Source organism: Melanerpes formicivorus, unplaced genomic scaffold (genome assembly GCF_026170545.1).
Source record: "Melanerpes formicivorus ecotype bairdi unplaced genomic scaffold, bMelFor1.0.p_v2 SCAF_115, whole genome shotgun sequence".
Classification (NCBI taxonomy): Eukaryota; Metazoa; Chordata; class Aves; order Piciformes; family Picidae; genus Melanerpes; species Melanerpes formicivorus.
In genome coordinates, this window is record NW_027142467.1 from 652676 (window position 1) to 670455 (window position 17780).

General features: G+C 58.3%; 2 protein-coding genes across 8 annotated transcripts in view; both read right to left on the reverse strand.

Annotated features, from left to right (window-relative positions):
• Positions 1-2009, reverse strand: part of RBL1 (RB transcriptional corepressor like 1) — a 35583-nt gene extending 33574 nt beyond the window's left edge. The window contains exons 1-2 of the mRNA XM_068167309.1: positions 1795-2009; positions 1566-1699 (exon numbers count right to left, since the gene is read on the reverse strand). Coding sequence (XP_068023410.1) covers positions 1566-1699; positions 1795-1965 — 305 coding nt within the window. The 5' untranslated portion in view covers positions 1966-2009. The remainder of the gene's footprint in view (positions 1-1565; positions 1700-1794) is intronic.
• A 2444-nt stretch (positions 2010-4453) lies between these two features.
• The window catches only part of CHD6 (chromodomain helicase DNA binding protein 6), a 99888-nt gene continuing 86561 nt past the window's right edge, over positions 4454-17780 (reverse strand). For 4 of the 7 annotated variants that reach the window (XM_068167300.1, XM_068167299.1, XM_068167298.1 and 1 more), the window contains 8 exons: positions 15877-17436; positions 15179-15327; positions 14730-14936; positions 13674-14123; positions 12930-13121; positions 11187-11306; positions 10103-10207; positions 4454-8169 (listed from right to left, as the gene is read on the reverse strand). In XM_068167300.1, the coding sequence (XP_068023401.1) occupies positions 7279-8169; positions 10103-10207; positions 11187-11306; positions 12930-13121; positions 13674-14123; positions 14730-14936; positions 15179-15327; positions 15877-17436 (3674 nt within the window). In that variant the 3' untranslated portion in view covers positions 4454-7278. The remainder of the gene's footprint in view (positions 8170-10102; positions 10208-11186; positions 11307-12929; positions 13122-13673; positions 14124-14729; positions 14937-15178; positions 15328-15876; positions 17437-17780) is intronic. The other 3 variants (XM_068167303.1, XM_068167301.1, XM_068167302.1) reach the window with 2 other exon arrangements.

Genomic DNA, 17780 nt, shown 5'->3' on the forward strand with positions numbered 1-17780 from the left:
CCTGTCACCTGCAGGCACCTGGGTCTCTCTCCTTGAGTCTCCTCAAGGAACAGGCAGGGAATCACAGAGCTGGCAGGGCTAGAAGGGAGCTCAAGGCTCAGCCAGCCCCAACCCCCTGCCATGGGCAGGGACACCTCACACCACAGCAGCTTGCTCACAGCCACCTCCAGCCTGGCTGCAAACACCTCCAGGCAGGAGGCTTCCACCACCTCCCTGGGCAGCCTGTGCCAGGCTCTCACCACCCTCCTGGCCAACAACTTCTTCCTCACAGCCAAGCTCAATCTCCCCACTTCTAATTCTGCTCCATTCCCCCCAGTCCTATCCCTCCCTGACAGCCAGAAGGTCCCTCCCCAGCTTTCTTGGAGCCCCCTTCAGACACTAGAAGGCCACCAGAAGGTCTCCTCAGAGTCTCCTCCTTCTCCAAGGAGTCCAAACTCTCTCAGGCTGGCTCCAGAGCAGAGCAGCTCCAGCCCTCTGCTCCTCCTCGTGGCCCTGCTCTGGACACCTTCCAGCCCCTCCAGAGCCTTCCTGGAATTAAGGGCTGCCGGCAGAGCTGTGCCAGCCAGGGCAGGGTGGGATGGAGGAGCCTGCACAGCTCTGCCTGTGTCCAGGGGGAGGCAGGAGGGGCAACGCCACTAGGAACCAGAGCCTGTGCCAGTCACAGTCACCTACACAAACCCAGGGTGGAAGGAGACACACACCAAGGTCATGGAATCAGAACCCCCAGGCTCATCAGGCCTAAACACTAACCTGACACTGCCCTCAGTACAACATCTACACATCTTCTGAACCCTCCCAGGGGCAGTGGTTCCACCACTGCTCTGTTTCAGGGCTCAATCACTCTTCAGTGAAGAAGTTTTTCCTAATGTCCTACCCAAACCTCCCCTGGTGCAGTCTGAGACCGCTTCTTGTCCTACTACTTGTGCAGCCAACTCCGACATCCTCTCAGGGAGCTGTAGAGGGCAGTGAGGTCTCCCTCGGCCTCCTCCACACTAAGCATCCCCAGCTACTGCTCCCCAGACCCTTCCCCAGCTTCATTTTTTTCCTCCAGACATGCCCCAGCTCCTCAACATCCTTCTTGGAGTGGCCCAGAACTGAACTCGGCACTCGAGGTGCAGCGCCCGAGCTCTGCCACCCCGGGTCAGAGCCGGGGCAAGCGGCGCTGCCCGGCAGGGAGCCGCAGTCCTGGCCAGCTCCCGGCCCCATCCCCGCTGCCCGCAGCGCAGCAGAGGCTTTGCCTGCGCTCCACTTCACCGCAGAAGGAAAAGCGAATAACTGACGTGGGTGGAACAATCCCCGGCCTGCCGCCGGTCTTTCTTCAAAGGCTTGCGGTTGAATATTCGGGATTTGTATCTTATTTCCCCTCTTAACCGGGGAGGAGTTGTGGCTCTCCTCAGCTCTCCCCTCGGGACATGCCTTTGGCCGTGCCTGGAGCCGGGAGAACAGCGGCGAGCCGCTGGAGCGGTGCCCCGGCGCAGCAGCGAACCGGCAGGCGCTGCACAGGGGGGGAAGCAGCGAGGGGCAAGGGGCCGGGCAGGGGCAATTCGCCAGGGGGCACAGCTCACCTGAGCCTGGCGGAGCGCAGGATCCTGGTCAGCGACACGCCGTTGCCCACCATCAGGCCGCTCCCCACGGTGGGCACCAGGCTCTTGCGGCAGGAGACGTAGAGGGCACAGGCAAGCCAGTGCAGCGCCTCGCCCTGCGGGACAGGGAGCGGCGGCTGCGGGGGACTGCGGGGCCCGGGCCGCCGCCGCCACCCCCCGCCGGGACCCGGCCCCGGCTCCCCCGCCTCACCTCCAGGCTGTAGGTGCCCCTCAGCACCGTGAAGTCCCGCAGCGCCTCGGCGGCGCTGCCCGCGTCCAGGTTGAGCTCCTGGCAGAGCCGCTCGATGGCTGCGGCGGGCTCGGCGGGCGGCGGCTGCGGGCGGGGCGCGGCGGCACCGAGCAGCGGCTCCGAGCGGGACATGGCGGCACCGGCCCGCAGCCCAGCGGCCCTGGCGCCCCGCGCGCCAAAACGCGGCCGCCGGAAGGGAGAGGCCACGTCCGCCCCGCGCCCCGCCCCGCGCCCCGGCCCCGCCCCGCGCCCCGCGCCCGCCCCGTGCCCCGCCCCCCGGCCCCGCCCCGCGGGGGTCGCTGTCCTAGCGCAGAGCCCAGGGGTGAGCCGCGGGCCGGCGGCGCCGGCGTTCAGCTTCCCAAGCCCTGGGTGCATCTTGGGAGCCCTTCGCGCCAAGAGTCACAGAACGTTAGGGGTTGGAAGGGACCTCCAGAGATCACCCAGTCCAACCCCTCGCCAGAGCAGGGCACCCAGGGCAGGGCACCCAGGAACACAGCCAGCTGCGTTTGGAAAGTCCCCAGAGCAGAGACTCCACAACCTCTCTGGGCAGCCTGCTCCAGGCTCCAGCAGCCTCTCAGTGATGGTCACCTGGGACCTCCTCTGCTCCAGCCTGCACCCGGTGCCCCCTGTCTTATCACTGGACACCAAGAGGGAGCATGTCCAGAGAAGGGCAACAAAGCTGGGGAGGAGCAGCTGAGGGTGTGTGGTGTGGAGGAGGCTGAAGGGAGACCTCATTGCTCTCTATAGCTCCCTGAAAGGAGGTTGGAGTGAGGTGAGGGTTGAGCTCTGCTAAACCTGGGATCAGATGATGGGGGGAGAGGAAGTGGCCTGAAATTGTGCCAGGGGAGGGTTAGGTTGGAGATGGGGAACAATTTCTTTGCTGCAAGAGTAGTTAGGGAGTGCCCAGGGAGGTGGTGGAGTCCCCATCCCTGGAGGTGTTCAAGAAAGGTGTGGCCATGGCACTCTGCGATGTGGTTTAGTGGCCACGGCGGCGTTGGGTTGATGTTGGCCTGGGTGATCTGAGAGAGCCTTTCCAACCCAAACATTTCTGTGATTGCCCAGAGGGATTTCTGCTAGAAACCCTGGGAAAAATAAAGTGTGGGGGGTCGTGGCTGTTCTGTGAGCTGTCTCCTCTGGCTACACCCCCAGATGAAAGACGTAGCAGCCAGCTCAGGGCAGGAGCCAAGAGAGCCCAGAGCCAGCGCCTGTCACGGCTCTCGAGCTGTCCCTTCAGACTCCTCCCAAGGGCTGGTGCCGGTCCCGCACGAAGCACTGGGATGCAGTTCCCGGCTGAACCAGCAGTGCCACATCCCCATCCAGAGCCCCGGCATCGGAGCTGTTGTGCTCGATAAAACCCAGCCTGGGCTGCTTTGCCTGGCACACGACGTGCAGAGCCCTCAGGCTCAGTGGTGCCTCTCCCTGCCCGGTGAAGCACTGGGTGCTGCTTTAAGGTGGGAAATGGGATGGATGAGCACCAGAGGTCTCTTGTGACTGCACGGCCCTGGGGCTGACCTGGCTCCTGAGGAAACATAAAGGCACTGGAAAGCTGCAGTTCTGCTCAGTACAACCAGAGAGCCCTCCTGTGCCCGGCCTCCATATTCACGTCCACATCCACTCCCTCCCTCCCAGGAGGTCAGGAACACCTCACCTGAGGAGACCGAGCCCAAGGACTGCCAGTGGCTGCCACTGACTTAACAGCATGAGTGGCAACACGAATGCTTCTCCATGCACCAAAGGGCTGCCTGGTTTCTGCAGATCCTTTGAGCCAGTGAAATACTCTGGACCGGTGATGCCAGGGTGAAAGGCTGCAGCCCGAAGGGAGACTCTGGAACTGACACTTCCAAGCTCTCACCTTTGTTTGCCTGCTCTGTCCCTGTCTAAGCTGCATCTGATGCCTCTTCTGTCTGGTGCTTTCCTGCTTCTCCTCCCAAATAAAGGCAGCAACAAAGTGCCAGGACAAGGGCAGGGGCAGCAAGCAACACTTGGTTTACTCTGTGTCTTTTTTTTCCTGGACCTTAAAGAAATTCTGTAGCTTTCCCTGGGCATCTCTTTACTCACCTGAAAAACAAAGTTCTCATCTACTTGTCTAGAGCATGAGAGCCTTACACTGGGCATGAGACGGAGCTGGCCAATTGCTCAGCCAGAGCAATCAAGCACCTCTGCTGCTGGAAGTGCCACCATGGGCACAAGGGACTGTAACTGGCAATGGCTGGGCTCTGGGCTTCTGCCCACCCTCAGGTGAGGCATTTGGCAGAGCCCCAGCAGCCTGCGCTGAAGCTGCTGAGGAGCAGCAGGTTAAGCCAGGCTGCACGGAGGGACAGTCCACATGGGGCTGGCAGGCTGTTAACCCAGGCAGGATGCAAGTTAAGCCTCCCAGCCCTGGGTGAGGAAGCTGCTGGCTGCTGGCTGCTGCAGGGGCTCGGCCCCACGACCTCCAGCCCTGGCAGCAGAGCCGGGGAGCCGAGCGCGGGCGGCGCTTCCCCCGGGCACCACAGACCGCAGAGGGCACGGAAAGCAGCCCTGGGGGGGGGAGGGCGGGGGGGAAGGGAGAAGTCGCTGGGTTGGGCAGCTTCTCACGGGGTCTGTGGTGAGAAAAAGGCAAGCGAGGTCCATCACGGAGTCAGGTGAATCAAACATTCACATATATTTGCTGAAAAAAAACCGTATATACATCTGCAGCAAGGCTCTGCCACGCCCGAGAGAAAAGCATCATCTAGTCACTGCGTTAAAAAAATAAAAATCTGACTGTTAAATCTGTTTCTTTTTATCCATGTTCAAGAGCACAGACAGTTTATTTTGTTAGCACATTTGGTGAAGGATGTATGTTGGTGTGAGTAGCCATGGACAGCGGTGAGGGTTTGGCATTCGGTTGGTATAGGATGGAAAAGAAGAAGCCACTTAACGCCTTACAGAGTAAATAATCCACAGAGTATATCGGGTTGCAAAAGGGTCACAAAGTAGCAGTCCAAGAGAAGCCTAAACACCCAGAGACGTAGCATACATGTCTGATAGGGAAGAACAAGGTAGAGAGCATGCTGGCTAAGTAAATAAATCCCACTTGAAACCCTGTTCCTTCCACCTGCCACCCCGGGGGGAGAAGCCGCCCCCGTGCCCAGGAACGGCCTCTGGAGAGGTTTCTGCTTCCGCTCGCAGTAAGGCTTTGAAGCTCGACGGAGTCTGACAGCGTTTGCATTGTCAGGGGTTTAGGGCGAGTACACGTCCTTCTACTGAACAGAGAGCAAGTTAGTACTTAAAAGGTTCAAAAATATATCAGTTGTGATTCTTTTTTTTTTTCTTTTTTTTTTTTTTTCTTCCTTTTTTTTTTTTTACATAAATAAATTATTATTGATCCTGGATTTAACAGCTGGAAAAAACAAAAACCCTTCCTGCTTCCACTGGAGGCAAACAACCCAACAAAATGTTAGTTAAATAGAGACAGAGAGTAGCAGCATTTCTAAGAAACCTGTGGGTAGTGATACAGTATCTATGCTACAAGGAGCTTATTAAATAGAACACATTTAATTGGGGGGGGGGAGGGGAGGAGAGGGAGGGGAGGGAGGGGAGGGGAGAGGAGGGGAGAGGAAGGGGAGGGGAGAGGTTGCATTATGATTGGTTACATTAAAAAATAATAATAACAATAATAATAATAAAAAGTCATCATCATCATCATCATCATCATCCAATGCAGGGAGGAAGGAATCGACTCCAGGAGGAGAGGAGACCAAGGGCTGCTCAGAGCAGGGCAGGGGGGGGGACGGGGGACACAGACTTCTCTGAGATGCTAATTGGAACAGGTACATAATTTAGAACCCCCAAATGTATAAAATAGAATGACACACACACACACACACACACAAAACAACCCAAAAAGACCAAAAAGCATCATAAATAAATAATGCAGAACCCAAGGAGTTGTGCCAAAACACTTGGACCACCTGATAAATTAGCACAAACTGTAACAGAAAGTCAGTACAAAACACAGTAAATGGTGACAACCGAGGGTGAAAGCCGCCACTGGCACGCTCCCCGCTCCCTCACCGGCCTCCTGCCCTCTGCCTCGCTGCTGCACCGCCCAGGGGTTATTCCAAGTCTCCAACCCTGAGCTGCAAAGAAGAACATGCCCCAGTGACAACCAAAAGTAACGGAGTGAGGGGAAGGAGGGGAGGAGTCGCCTGCGGAGGAGCCTCAGTGCCCAGCGCTGCGGGGGCTGGTGGCCTTACACCCGTCTGTGCCAAAGGCATTGCCGGGGTGGGGGGGGGACTGGGGAATACTGCTCAACAGTGAATGGAATGGCAAGAAGGAGCCAGGGATCAGCTCTTCACAGCCTAACGCTAGCAAAGAGCAAACCCCAGCTCTGAAAGTCTCGGGGGGCCTTCTCAGAGGCCTCCCCAAACAGGAAAGCAGCCTACAGCCTTTCCTGGAGTGCTGGAAGGACTCTCTGCTGCTGGGGCCCCGAGTGGGAAATGCAGGAACTCCAAGAGCCTGAGAGCTCCTCCAGGAGCATCCAAGCGTGGCCTGGCCAGGGCCGCGAATGCCCTGGCAGCACCGGAAACGCCACGGAGGAGGACTAACGCCGCAGGAGAACCGAAGGCTAGCGGTCAGCAGGGAACTGGTAGCTCCAGGCGCAGCAACCCCCAAGGAGTCATGCAAGATGTGCAAAACCTCTGCAGCTGAGAAGCTCTTGTGACGAGCGAGGAGCAGGCAACTAAACCCCACGCGACGTAAAGCCAGGCTTTGGTTCTAAGAGACGCAGAAGGATGTCTGTGTGGTGTTTGCACTCGTGGCAGTCTGCCTCCAAGCCTCTGAGGTGGGGGTGACAAGTCCTAGCACTACCAGTTCTGCTTTTTCCTTCCCAAGAAATGAATAAATGCATTTTTCAATCATTAATTATATACTTCTGCCTACACTACTACTCTAATAACCATGATAAAGTAGGGACATACTGGAAATCAAAAATACAGGTCAGCACTTACTATAGCTGTGCTTTCTACCCCCACAGACAGGCAAAGTTTTCCTTCAGTGGTGCTGCAGACAAGACCCTTGTCTGGGTGTGGACCAAGAGGCAAAGACTTTTCTTTTGCTCTTGCGTTTTTGTTTTGCTGCTTTTTTCTTCTCAAAGGAATGAGCGATTGGGGGGGCGGGGGGGGGGGGATTGGATTTGCTATGGTGGGCTGGGCTGAAGGAGTGGCCAGGAGAAGGCAGGCTGGGTGCCTCCCACGCCAGCTACACAACACTGCTTATCTAAGGAAGTGGCAAGACCCTGCAACTACCAACATGGAGAATGTCACCAGAGTTTGTCCTGACAGGGGGCGGCTGGGGAATATTACTCATGGAAACACAGGTTGATGGAGGCGGAGTGGGGCGGGAGGAGAAGTAACAAAGAGTCTATGGGGTAAGAAACTCACGAGCCACAATCTTTGTGTGTGTTTGGAGGGAACCCAAGTCCTACTCGGTGCCGTGCGCCGCCTGGCGCTCCTCGCCTGCGGGCCGCTCCTGCTCCCCCTCTGCCGGCGCGGGCGCCGCGGGCTCCGCACAGTCCTGGCTGCTGGCAGCTTCCTTCTCCGGCAGCGCCACAGTTTCTGGCTCCGGGTTTGCCGACTCCCCTTTTGTTTTCTTCCTCTTCCGCTTCTGGCTTTCCAGGTTGGCTGCCTCCGAGTGCCTGGTTTGCTGAATGCCGGGCAGCGCCATGCCGATGCCAGGGGAAAGGAACATTGAGGGATAGATCAGTCCAGGAGACATCCCTGGGATAAGAAACGGGTTAAAAGCTACAGGACTACTGGTAGTTATTGCGGACTCTGTCTGATTAGAAAACGAGCTGGGGCCAGGCTTCTCTTCTGAGACAGTTTCTGCTTTCACATCCTGGCCGCCGGCTTTATCCTCAGCAGCTTTCTCTGCGCCAGCAGTGCCACCTTTCGTTGTGCTTGTTAACGAGGTCGGAGCAGTCGCAGTACAAGTCGTTGCCATGGGGGGGTTGAGAAGTCCTCCGACGCCAAACATCTGCGGCACGGTGGCCATGCCCGGCAGCATCATGGGCAACATGCTCAGGGTGCTTTTCACGTCCTCGCCGGCAGGCACCGCTGCAAACCCAGCAGGAAACCCAACCAGCCCGGTCAGGGGGATCCCTTGCATGTTTCTCATGTTCTGAAGTCCTACCAGATCCATGCCAGCAATCAGTCCGTTCATGAAGAGTGGTCCCATCCCGGAAGGAGAATCTGCCACCACGCCAGGGCCCTTGATGAGCTCGCTCCGGGGCCTCCTCCCCCTGCGGCGCGGCCCCGCGTCCCGCAGCATGGGCTCAGTCAGGATGCGGTTGAATTTGCTCTCCGGTAAGTAGCCCTGGGAACACACACAGCAGAGAACACCCAGCAGTTACTGCTGTGCCAGGGGAGCCCTGCCCTTTCTATGCACTCATCTGCAGCCCAGATGGTGTCGGCACAGAACCGTTTGCCTGCATGGTATGGAATTGGAGAGGTACGCGCAACTTTTCCCCAAGGGATGCTGCCAAGCGCAGAACGCTCTGGCTATGCCCTGGCGTGGTGCTGCAGCATCACAGGGCACAGGGAGGGAAGGAGGAAGCATACTTTTGCCCCACAATGTCACCCCAGCCCTCAGCATCAGCCCTTCACAACACAAGCAGCATGGGGACAGCCCCATGCCAGGCACCAGCTCAGCTCCCTACCCAGCTTTGATCGTGGCTTCAACTTTCGCTGCTCTGCAGGGCAGCCAAGCTGCGTGGGGAGGCACACAGAGAGTGCACCTGCTGGCTGAGAAGCTCCCAGCTGGAGCTTTGCTGAGACGCCAGGAAGATTCTTCTAAGCATTAAGACAGAGGACCAAACCCCACCAGCCACACCTGGCTGAGGCTGCCTGGTTACACAGAGAAGTGCAGGGGGATCCGCAGTGCAGCTTTAAGCTCTGGTTTCCAGTGTCCTCATCACAGACATTTAAGCATTTCCCTGTGTGGCTCCCTTGAGTTTCAGTATTGCTGCTCTCTGAATGGTTTCCAAGAACAGATTTGGGTAGGAAAATCATTTCCCATGGACACCTGCAGCACAGAAACTCCAGTGGAGTGCCCTGGCAGCCTGCTCTGCACAGCTGCCACCCAAAGAGGGGGAATCTCCTGCTCTGCTCCCACTGCCATGCAGGAGAACCTCCCCTGGGCCACGACTGCACCCAGGCTCCCCCAGGCAGCTGAGCCCAAGCTGCTGCCTGCCTGCCCGGAGCAGCCAGACCTGGCTCCCCATGCAGCTGCGACGCTCACGGACAGCCCTGTGCCGGCGGGGCCTGCAGCCTGCAGCCACCCAGCAGGGCGTGGGAGTAGGTACTGGGGCAGCAGCCACAGCTATTCCTACTGGCCCAGACACAGACCCCTGCAAACCAAGGTGAGGAAGAGGTGCTGGCCACCCAGACAGGGCACCAGTGCCAGCCTCCCTGTGGAGCTGTTTCCTAGGCAGTGGACAGACCATGCCACATCTCCGGTGCTGACTGAAAGCAATTCTGAGAGCAGTACAAGCCTCTAAGCCAAGAGATTCCCACTCCAGCCCTGTGAAAGGGCATCACATGAACTACTGCAGACACAAAACCAGGAGAAGGTGAGAGGGGTTGTAGGGAGAAGTCTGGATAAGACCAGCCCACAGGGTGGAGAAGGCGATCTGCATGCCAGAGGGGAGCACTCTTCCCCCTCCTGCTCCTCCCCCAGCTCTGCCCAGGCAGAGACTGGCATGAGGAATGGGGTGAATGGACACAGCTTGACTTGGCTCCATCCTGCCCTTCTCCTTGCCAGTGTCTGAGCCTTCAGGCCTGGTGACCTGCTGGGCCTTTGCTTGGCCAAGGGCTGCGCAAGCAGAGTCTGCAGGAGCTGCTGAGAGCCTTGGCTGAGGCTATGTTTGAAACTGTGACCTGCGAGAATGCCTTTTGTCCACTCCCTGCTGTCCAGCACCCGTACAGGATGACTGCTCTTTGGGCATTCCTCTTGCCTCTGCCATTTCTGAGGCCCCCTGGGCAGTCACCCTGAGCTGCCAAGCCCCATTCCCAGGGCACTGACCCCCTCTCTCCTTCCCCTGGCTGTGCTGCTGAGCGGTGGCAGGACCCAAGCTCCCTCTCTGCCCCCCAGCTCTGCCGGCACGTCCGGCCCTGCGGCCTCCCCCTCCCGCCTGCGCAGCCCAGGTCCTGCCTCGCAGCTCTGCATCCTCACTGGAGAAAGGTTGTGGGGATGGGGAGGGGAAAGAAAGGATGACATGATACAGATTTCTCCAAAAGCTCTAACTTACTGAAAGCTTAACAATGTCAGCCCAGTCAGCTGCAACAGCATACTCCAAGTTTGCATCAAGCCACCTTGGCAATTCCTTCAATGCTGGTGCTGTGGCTCCCCCTAACTATAAAACACAGCAGAAGGATGACCTCTATTGCAGAAAGAGTCATGTCAAAGAACACAAGAAACATGGTTACACCTCCCCTAGCTGCTTGCTCCAGGCTCCAGTGTGGCTGGGGCAGAGACTCTTCCCTTGCTACACACCTCCGTGGGACTCGGTCCGTGTCTGCAGACACACAGCTCAGGGAGGAAAGGCCTCTGTGGCCTGTCCCAGTGCCCTCCCCACGAACAGCTGATGGGGACAGAGCTGCTGCAAAGGCCATGCTCAGAACTGCCCAAACCCACCAATTCACCCATGCCTCCAATGGCCATCAGGAGTGTAACAGAGGGAAGCACAGATGTGACTCAAGCTGCCTCTTTCTGCCTGGCTGTTGCTTTGGTTTCAGATGTGAGTGGTGTCACATCATCTTCTGACCCAGTGCAGCCCTAGGCATGGTTAAGAACTGAGTTTGGGTGGAAAGTATGCCTGAATGTCCCTTCTCATCCACAGTGGTGAACACTGGAGACACCACAGACAGGTAAATCCAGGCTCCTTGCTCAGTAAGCAGAAAAAGCCCCTGGAGCCCTCAAGCACTTGGATGGGTGTCGGTCTGCTGCACCTCATAAGGAGGAACAAACCCAAAGATATTTGCATGGCAGCATTAGAATTTGTGGCACACTGCAGTGAATTCAAGGGGAATAATCAAATCTGGAAGGGAAAGTGCCAGCCAGTGCTGTACTGATGGTGGCTTAAGGCCAACAGCTGGATCCCTTTGTCACTGCAGGCTCTGTGCATCCAGACTTCCCTTACGTGACACAAAGTCACTTCTTTTGCAGGTCTGTTCCCCCTGGGCACACACACGTCACAGGACAGTGTAGCTCAGTGATGTGTTCCAGACCTCTGTCCCTTCCATAGGCTCCTCTGGATTCTCCCCAGGGTGAGCTTGGGCTCTGCTAAGCACTTCAAGACCCCAAGGGCAGAGCACAGGAGAGCCTCCGCTTACCCGCCGTCCAGTACCCTTATGTACCACAGGCACCCGCTCCTCTCCTGTGAGTGAGTTAATGTCCAATTTGCTGGGGTCCTTGCAGCGCTGCCTCCTCTGCTTGGGCTTGTCTGAAAAATTCTGGAGTGCAAACAAGATAATGTTAATGAGACCAGACATCCTAATGAGCCTGGGTGGCTGCAAGCCCTGCAGGAGAGCGGTACAGATGAGCTCCTGAGGGACAGAGGGGCCCTGCAGATGCGGGCGGGAGTGGTGGCACGAGCTGGTCTCTGCCACTGGGCCAGGTCTCAAATGAGCACAGCTGCCTTTTGTAGGTGTAGAGGGGCTTCAGGGTACCCCCCTCAGACTGCTCCAGCCCTTTCTAATTCCCCTCCAGTCCTAGAGCTGTAACCTGCTGCCAGTTCCTCCAGGGGCATCTGTAGCTGAAGGGCTGCAGCTGGAACTGCGTGTGTCACCCACTGCCAGGCTGACAATGCCACTTGTTTCTCACCAGCTCATCTCTGCTTTGCTTCCTTCTTGCTTCACTGTTCCCACCACAGAGCTGCTGCACCACATTTCTTTGGGATCAGAGCCCTGCAGGACTGCAACCTTCATAGCTACAGTGGGGTGGTTGCACACACTGGGGTCCCCCGACGCCTAGGCCCAGTTCCCTGCAGGGTCTGGTTCCTGAGAGTCAGAGAAAATCCCTGAGCTTGGTCTGATCTTCATCAAGGTGAGCTGCTGCAGCTTTGCATCCATCCTGCCTGGAGAGAGGACACCTGCCTTGGTGTGGAAGGGCACTGGGTGCTTGCTGGGAGCAGGAAGTTCACCATCAGCACACCAGACTCTGCAGGTTTCAGTAAGCCCCTACGGAAGGCAAGGATGATGGAAAGCAGAGGGGAAGGCACCTCCATGCTTGCTCCATCATCTGACTGCTGCTTGCAGGGCTCCTTAGGTGCAGAGCTCCACATACCTCTGGACTTTAACAACTAAGGACCACCATGCCCAAGCAATGCTGAGCTCCTCATCTCTCATTGCTGATGAGCTCCAAAACACTTAAGGGTCACCTGCACTCGAAGCTCCAGGGCATCTCTGCCTCAGGCTCATGACCCTCCAGGTCCCAGAGGCATGGCCTGCTCTGTATCACTACCACAGCTCTCCCTGCTTTACAGCTCTGCCTACCCCGTGCTCTAACAGGCTAAATAAGCTGAGACCTGGAGCAAACCGACCTGTGACCAAGAGGTGTCACACACAAGGATCAGACAGACTTTGCTCCCCACTCTGCTTTCTGACAGTGCCTGCAGCCACACAACCACAGCCTCTGCAGCCTCCAACACAGCTTCTTCAGCCCAGTGTGTAAAAACCTCTTGTCTGGAAACCTTATTTAGTACAGCAGCACCACCAAAAATGACCCTAGGAACAACACAGACGGATCTTGAGCACCCCAAATCCCTTTTGCCCATTTCTCTCCACATTCCTGGTGCTTTTGGAAGACATCAGACTAGGTGTGCATCAGGCAGAGGGATGTACTGAAGCTGGAGAATGGACAAAGGAGCAGGAGGACACAGCTCCACAAGTGCCCTTCACTGCTGTGCCCAGCTCTCAGCCGAACGAAGACCCTCCCAAGCAAACAGCCCTGCCACACCACAAGCCACAGCACAAGGGAAAAGGCTGCACTTTGAGACACATCCTGGAAGCCCCAAACTCCAGGGCAGCAGAGGGCAGACACACACACACAGAGGTGCCACCAAAGGCCACCCTTACTGTGCCAAAGGCAGGGACGTCGAGCGTGTAGTCAGACTGCTGCCGGAGCCAGTCGAGGAGACTCTTGTTGGGGACAGCCTTCTCTGCTTGGCTGCCTGCAGCTGGGGCTGGCTGTGGAGTTGAGGTAGCAGCAACTGGCCCATCGGGGAGGGGACTGGTCTGGGGGGGCTGTGGCTGGTCATCCTGAACATCCTGAGGTGGAGGGAGCAGCAGGAAGAGCCCATTAGCAGCACGTGGTGATGCACACGCACCCAGAGCTCCCACAGGCTAATCCCAGTGCCTGTTCCATTAAGTCACCACCCACCACCACATCACACTGCCAGTCAGTCTCCAGCACTGGGGGGCAGAGAGAGCTGGAGATGCTTCTGAACTCCCCTGGAAACACCAGCTGGACCAACCTTCCCCACATCGGGAGAGGGTGCAGCAGGCTTTGGCCACAGGTCCAATGGAGTCAAGGACCTTTCCTCATGTTCTCTAACACTAAACAACACCTGAAATGGGACAGCTGCTTTTGATAATGCTTGGCAGGATTCAAACACTCCAGGCAGTGCTGCAAGCCAGAGGGAAATCTTCCCTTGCTCCCTGGAGTGCTATCTGCTCCTGCCTGCTCTGGCACAAGCCCCGCTGCCCTGAGAAGGTCTCACATTGTCATGGGCAGAAGAGCTTGCAGGAGACAGCTGGACCACGAGACAAACTGTGCTTGACTTCACTGGGGCCATGTACAGGGGGGGAGCATCAACTCACCTGCAGCCTGGTTGGAAGAGGCCTCTCCTTCAAGAAGATGAGGTCCATTCCTTCCACATTTTTTCTCCTGCCCCGTCTCCTCCGCATGGCAGCGTCATCTCTTCGGAGGCTGCCGTTGACAATCTGCCCTGTGACAGGATGGATTAACCCTGCCTGCAGGATGCCAGACAAGTCCATGCCCAGGGAGCCCTGCAGGGCGTTCACAGTCCCCAGTTTGGGAATGTTTGCGTTCAGGGGGAAAGGAGAGGAGCTCCCTGGTGACCCATCGGAGGCTCTGGACAGGTCCACGGCTGCGTCGCGCCAGCCGTTCAGCATGAGGGGGGGGTGCACGTGGGCTGCTGCCAGCTGCTCCAGGCTCCTCTGCTTGGCATCCCTCTCCATCTCCAGTTCATAGGGTGGTCTCCTGTGCTTCCGCTCATCCTTCACAAAGGCAGGGCCCAGGAACCCTTCCTGTGTATGCCAAAGCCACGGAGAGGGTTACAGCTGCTCAAGCACTGCCAGGGGCAGAGCTCACAGCACTGAGCTAAGGGCCAGGCTCTCCTGCCTCTCTGCAGAGCCCTGCAGGGCGCCCTTGCCGAGGCACATCACACCTCTGTGTGGGAGCACCCCCATCTCCCAAGGTGCTACAGCACAGGGTTGCTGGGCTTCAGGCCACCAGCTTCTGCCTCTGCCCTGTGTCCCTCAGTGAGAGGAGATGAAAGAGCTGATGACTGATGGGACAGTGACCTCTTCTGCAGCCTGTCCTTTGGGACACCAAAGCATTCTGCCCCTTTCCTCCTGACCATGTGGGTGCTCCAGCACTGACTCTGGAAGCAGCTCTACAGTGCAGAGGCTGTGGAGCTGCCACCGAACAGCCACCTTCCAGGGAGGGGAGCAGGGCTGGTGGAGGTCTGAGAACACTGAGGACTCACCAGGAGCCCTCAGGGAGGGAACCAAGTGGGTTAAGCCCCATGTTACAGCCCACCAGGGGCACCACAAGGCAGCAAAAACCCAGGCCCTGCAGGGGCACTGCTTCCCCCTGCCCCCCTAGGCCTGTCACTGCTGGAGCCCCCTCACCTTGGGTACCTGTGGGATCAACACCCCACTGTTGAAGCCGGGATCGGGGGGCTCTGACTCGGCAAAGCTGCTCCTGCTGCCAGCGCCGCCGGGCAGCGCCGGGGCCGCCAGCAGGCCCTGTGTCTCCAGCTGCTGGCTGGAGGAAGGCCACTTGCCCTTCAGGATGGCATGGCAGATGTTGTCAATGCGGTTGATGATCACTCGGTCCTGCAAGCAGAACGGGAGGGTGGCACCACAATGACTGAGTCCTGTTTGTCACCCCAGCACAGCAACAACCCAGCCCTGGGACCCCAGCTCCGTGGGCACCTGCTTTGGGGCAGGCATGGCCGTGGCATGGGTGCTTGGGAAGAGCACCCAGGGGGGGCTGTGTGTGGAGGAGCAGGAGGCAATGCTGGGGCCGCTGGGCAGGACCAGGCAGTGACACCTGCAGTACAAACTGTTAAACTCACCTTGGGCCACTCAGAGAAGGAGTAAAGTGTCTTCTCCTGCAGCAGCTGGGCTATGGTTGGTGCACGGGCATCCTGAAGGTCATCAATCTCCCCGGGAAGGACAGAAGCAGAACTTTTGCTCTCTTCCTCCAAATACTTCCCTAGACCATCTGAGAAGGCAACAGAGAATAGATCCCATAACCACCTTGCCCCTCTCACTCCTGCCTCACCCTTACCCACCTCACCATTCAGCTCCACAAAGGATCCCATTCCCCAACCAGCCACAAAGAAATGCAGCAGCCCTGGGTCACAGCTGGCAGCCCATGCTGCTCACAAGGGGCCAGCACTCCCCTGGGCTGAGCCTGGGGGGCTTGTATTGCAATAGCCCCCACCCCTGACTATCCCCATATCCTGGGTAGGTGGGAGGAGGGCATGTGCTTTTCCAGGAAGAGCTCCTTGCCAGGCAGTGGCCTGTGCTAGGAAGGGCATCCTGCATTCCATGGGATGCTCATGGCTGCTTAGGCTCAGTGGGGGGTTCTGGCCAGCCCTGCTGACAAGCACAGCCACCCCCTCTGGCCTGTAGTCCCATCAGCTAGAGAGAGCCCAACTCCTGCCCAGGGGATGCTGCTTGGGGCCTTGGCTCTGCAGGGAGGACAGCAAATCCCTCCCACCCCAGTCAGAGGTGACCCATCAACCAAAGGGAGCTCTCAGGACTGTACCTTGGCTCTGTCTGCTGCTGGCTTTCTCCTCCTCATCCCGGCTCTCACACTCTTCTTGCTTCATCCCCTGGGGCTTGGGGTGCAGGACCTCTCTGCAGCCTGCCTGTCCCTCAGCTTCCTGGCACCAGGTCTCCTCCCTGGCATGGGGTTGCTCTGCTCCTTGGGGCCTCAGCAGAGGTGCAGGCAGGCTGAAAGCCTGGTTCTGAGCCTGGCCCGGTGAGTGCTGCAGAGTGCTCTCCTCATCCAGGCCATGGTCCTCCCTGCCCTCTGGCCCAGGCTCCCCCAGCCTGTCAGGTGTTCCCAGCCCCAGGGACTCCCTCTCGCCATTCACTGCTGGGCAAGTGTCCTCGGGTGTGGGGAGGCCAGAGCTCTGCTCCTCGCCCCCCACTTCAGCAGCTTCAGGCTCACAGCCAGACTTGGTCCTGGGACCGCTCAAGCCTGCGACATCTGCTGCTGCCTCAGAGTTATCATCGTCCTCTTCTTCCTCCTCATCTTCCTCACTGTGGCTCTGACTTGGTGCTGACTTTGCCTCCAGTCCTTTCTCCTGCAGGAGATTGATGAACCTCTGCTCAGGAGGAACCTTTATTTCATAGTTATGAAGACTGGGACCGTACAGCCCCATGCTTATGACCCCTTCCATGGCCCTGTGCTCAGGCAGCACTGGTGCAGGGCTGCTCAGGTTCCCCTTCTGCTGCAAGGTTCCCTGGAGCTCTGCTGGGACGCTCCGTGAAGGGTTGCTTTCAGGGGTAGAAGGTGAAGGCTCAGCCTCCTCGTTCTGACCATCCATTCTGTCACAGCCCCCCCGCAAACCCTCTAGGAAGGGAGTGTCTCTCATGGTATCTGCATCACAGCTGGACGGGTCCTCGTCCCCCTCTAGCTTGCCCTCAGAGTGTTTAGTGCTGCTGCCGGTGAGGTCTGCGCAGCTGGGGCTGTCCCGGGCCAGGGAGCTCTGCTCACTGTTGCAGGCCTTCTCCTCATACATCATGCAGACCAGGGAGTCCGGCAGGGAGCTCTCGTCGTAGTTACTGGAGATGATGTCCCGGACCTTAGACATGAACGTGTCACAGCTGGCCTCCGGCGGACTGCCCCCAGGCCGGCACACAGCACTGTCTGCGGCCTCCAGCTTGATCTGGCTCTCAGCCTCACTCTCCATGGCGTGGCAGGCGCGGCCACCCTGGCCGTAGAGGGGAGCGCCGTAGAGTTTGGAGTTAGTCTGGTAGAGGCAGCACAGGGCGTCCGGGCCGGGCAGCCCCGCTCGCTTGTGCTGGGCGTAGTTCCTGTAGGCATCCAGGAAGGACAGCTGGGGGTCGTTCATGATGTAGTAGTCGGTGCGGTTGAGGCCGTGCTTGGCGGTGCCGATCAGCAGGTCGCGGTCGTGCTTGCCGCACTCCCACCAGACCGGCAGGTAGAGGCTGGGCCGGCAGAGCTGCAGGCGCTCGTGCAGCTGCGGGCAGCGCAGGACCTGCTCCCGCACCTTGCGCAGCAGCTCGATGCGGTACAGCGTCCTGGCCGCGCGCTCCTCCGTGATGGGCTCCACGTAGATGTCGGGGTCTGGGGCACCTGCAGCAGGGTGTTGTGGGTTAAGGCTAAGTGCCTTTAAGAACCAGAGAGCCGACAGTCCTCCGAGGGACCGGACAGCCACTGGACATTGTAAGCCCTGTGACTTCCTCCCACCAGCCCTGTGTCTGCTAGGCAAGGGGAGCGCAGAGACGGTTTGGCCCTTTTTGCCTGCTCTTCCTTCTGCCTTCCTCTCTCCCCTCTTGCCGTGGTATCTCTTGCAGCGTGGAGCAGGCCTGCTGCCCGGTTCAGATGGGACAAAACCAGCTTGGTAGTGGAGCTGTTTGGCTGAGATTGGGAGGGGAGGGAGGAAGAGTGGGAGGCCTGGGAGGGCATGGAAGCCTGAG